The sequence below is a fragment of the Priapulus caudatus genome, unplaced genomic scaffold, assembly GCF_000485595.1.
Source record: "Priapulus caudatus unplaced genomic scaffold, Priapulus_caudatus-5.0.1 Scaffold1110, whole genome shotgun sequence".
NCBI classification, from domain to species: Eukaryota; Metazoa; Priapulida; class Priapulimorpha; order Priapulimorphida; family Priapulidae; genus Priapulus; species Priapulus caudatus.
In genome coordinates this window covers 87723-90152 of record NW_014578171.1, presented here as the reverse complement: position 1 = coordinate 90152, position 2430 = coordinate 87723, and the positions used below count along the sequence as shown (strand labels likewise).

General features: G+C 40.6%; 1 protein-coding gene across 1 annotated transcript in view; it reads right to left on the bottom strand.

Annotated features, from left to right (window-relative positions):
• LOC106815425 overlaps positions 1–2430 on the bottom strand; it is a gene marked incomplete in the record, with an annotated part of 50637 nt that overhangs the window by 195 nt on the left and 48012 nt on the right. The window contains 4 exon segments of the mRNA XM_014819884.1: positions 36–145; positions 483–623; positions 905–1018; positions 1538–1668. Coding sequence (XP_014675370.1) covers positions 36–145; positions 483–623; positions 905–1018; positions 1538–1668 — 496 coding nt within the window.

Below are 2430 nucleotides of genomic sequence, written 5' to 3'. Positions count from 1 at the left end.
ATGTTCCTTGTGAATCGAAGGGCGTGAACTTCAACCACAGAGCGGATGGTGAGCTGGGTGAGTTGATGAGGAATGGATATCTCAGCGCCGCGCTCGCAGTCTTTAGGCTGATCATAGAATGACAGTGCGTAGTTCGCATTGACGGCTAATGAGACGAAGCAGAGACCATGTGTGTCACAGGTTAATGGCAAATTAATTTATTAATTAGCTACAGCGTCAACACCATAACTCAAAAGTGTTTCGCACGAAAAACTATAACGTCGCTGTAAAATAATGATGACACCTATGGTGAAATAAATTCCATTTTTCTGATTAGTCATTATAGTTGGGGGGTTCCTGCCTATATTTAATATTATACAATAATATTTATATATATATTTATATATATATATATACACTAGTATTATAATTATGATGTTTAATATTATTCATATTAAATTATTTACAACATATATTAATTGCTATTCTAATTAATTACTCACGTTTATCACAGTTGGGACCGGTGAAGTTGAATGGACAAACACAGAGAAACTCTTCAATCCCGTCCAGGCACTCAGCATTATGTGAACAGTTGTTTTTTGCACAATCGTCTATCACCGTTTCACACATCACGCCCGTATAGTCTGCAGAAACGAAAAAGTCCCGTAACTTTCACGACTTATTTGCACAACGTACAAAAATTTAATGCAGAATTAAAATTAGAAAATATAATTTAAGCAGAAGCATATTTACAACATTATTTTTACTCTATTATTGATTAATGGGGGGATATTCTAGTAGTTTATCGACAAGCTCGATGCGGCAACACTGCTGCATAAATACGTTAATAATAAGACAATATTTCCAAATACTACAACAGGTCTTTGATGTGATTTGGTTTCAGTAAGCCGTGTTTTCTACGTACCGGCGGCACACGTGCAGTTGAAGCCGTGTTCTGTGTCGGTGCAGATGGCGCCATGTTTGCACGGTGATGACTCACACGTGTTAGAGACGTACTGACAAACCACACCGTCAAAACCTACACACGCAACCAAAACACGACAGCACACAGTTACACAGCAGCGTTCCAAATCGTAACCTTAACGAACATTCATGATGTATTCCTCATGCTGTTCTCCGAATATTAAATAACTCATCCGAATATTTCAGAAAGGTCGCACCCATACTATCAAGCGTCCATAATAGAACATTTATTTTCTATTATGGACTTTTGATAATATGCTTTATAGATGTGTAATGCTACGAGTAAAATCCAGATGCAAGAACATAAAAAATACACAGATCTCACTCGATCTTAAAAACGTGAAGTTTACACCAAAAAGTTACCAACCATTACCAAAGTTATCAAGTTACCACCGAAAAACCAATATAACATTGAACATTGACTAAACATCTACCTGAATAGCTCAGAGTGGTTGAGGCATCGATATAGACTATATATCTATAGCATAGAACGTCAGTCGACCTCATCTAATAGCTCAGACATTACACAGCGCGAACATGTCACTGACAGACTGACATTGAAGCACTGACTGACCTTGTTCACAGAGACATCTGAATCGCTCGGCTTGTCTCACGCACGTGCCATGGTTGAGGCACGGGTCTCCCGCACACGGATCCGCACTGAACTGATCATCGCAGTCCTTGCCGGCCGTACCTTCAGGACACCTGTTAGAGGAGCAATGACCACACACACTCATAATCTTACAGCTCAACGTGTAATACCACCAAGCATATATAACAACACTAAGCAAGGCGTACGTAGCACAAGTATTGCTTCACGCATGATTCCGTGCGGGGAAAAAACGTTGAAATTTACAATTTTCGTTCCAGAATTTGCCCGATTCATATGCATTAGTCTGTGAGGACAGCAATGCAGATAGGACGCACAAGTAATATAGCTACGTGTATGGTGTACTAGCCATCAATAGAGACAGCACTACCCCCCAAACAGGGTATACCCACAAACTACTGTCTTCTTAGCTGTGTAAAGAATGATTAGAGAGACTAAAAATCACAGTTCACAGGCAGGCATCCTCCTGTCACGTCTCAGGAACGACAGAGTAACGGAGGAAAACTACTCTCTTCTTGGCCGTGTAAAGAATGATTTGCTTGTTCATCTCAAGGTTGAAGATAGAAAAGACGCTTATAATTGATAGAGAGATTTAAAATCACACTTTACAGGCGTCCTCCTGTCACGTCTCATCTCAATGTTGAAGATCAGAACTTAAAATCACACTTTTCCTGTCACGTCTCAGGAAGGAAGGACGGAGTAACGGGAAGGAAGGATGGAGTAACGGGAAGGAAGAACGGAGTAACGGGAAAGAAGAAAGGATGGAGTAACGGGAAGGAAGAAAGGACAGACTAACGGGAAGGAAGGACGGAGTAACGGGAAGGAAGGAAGGATGGAGTAACGGGAAGGAAGGACGA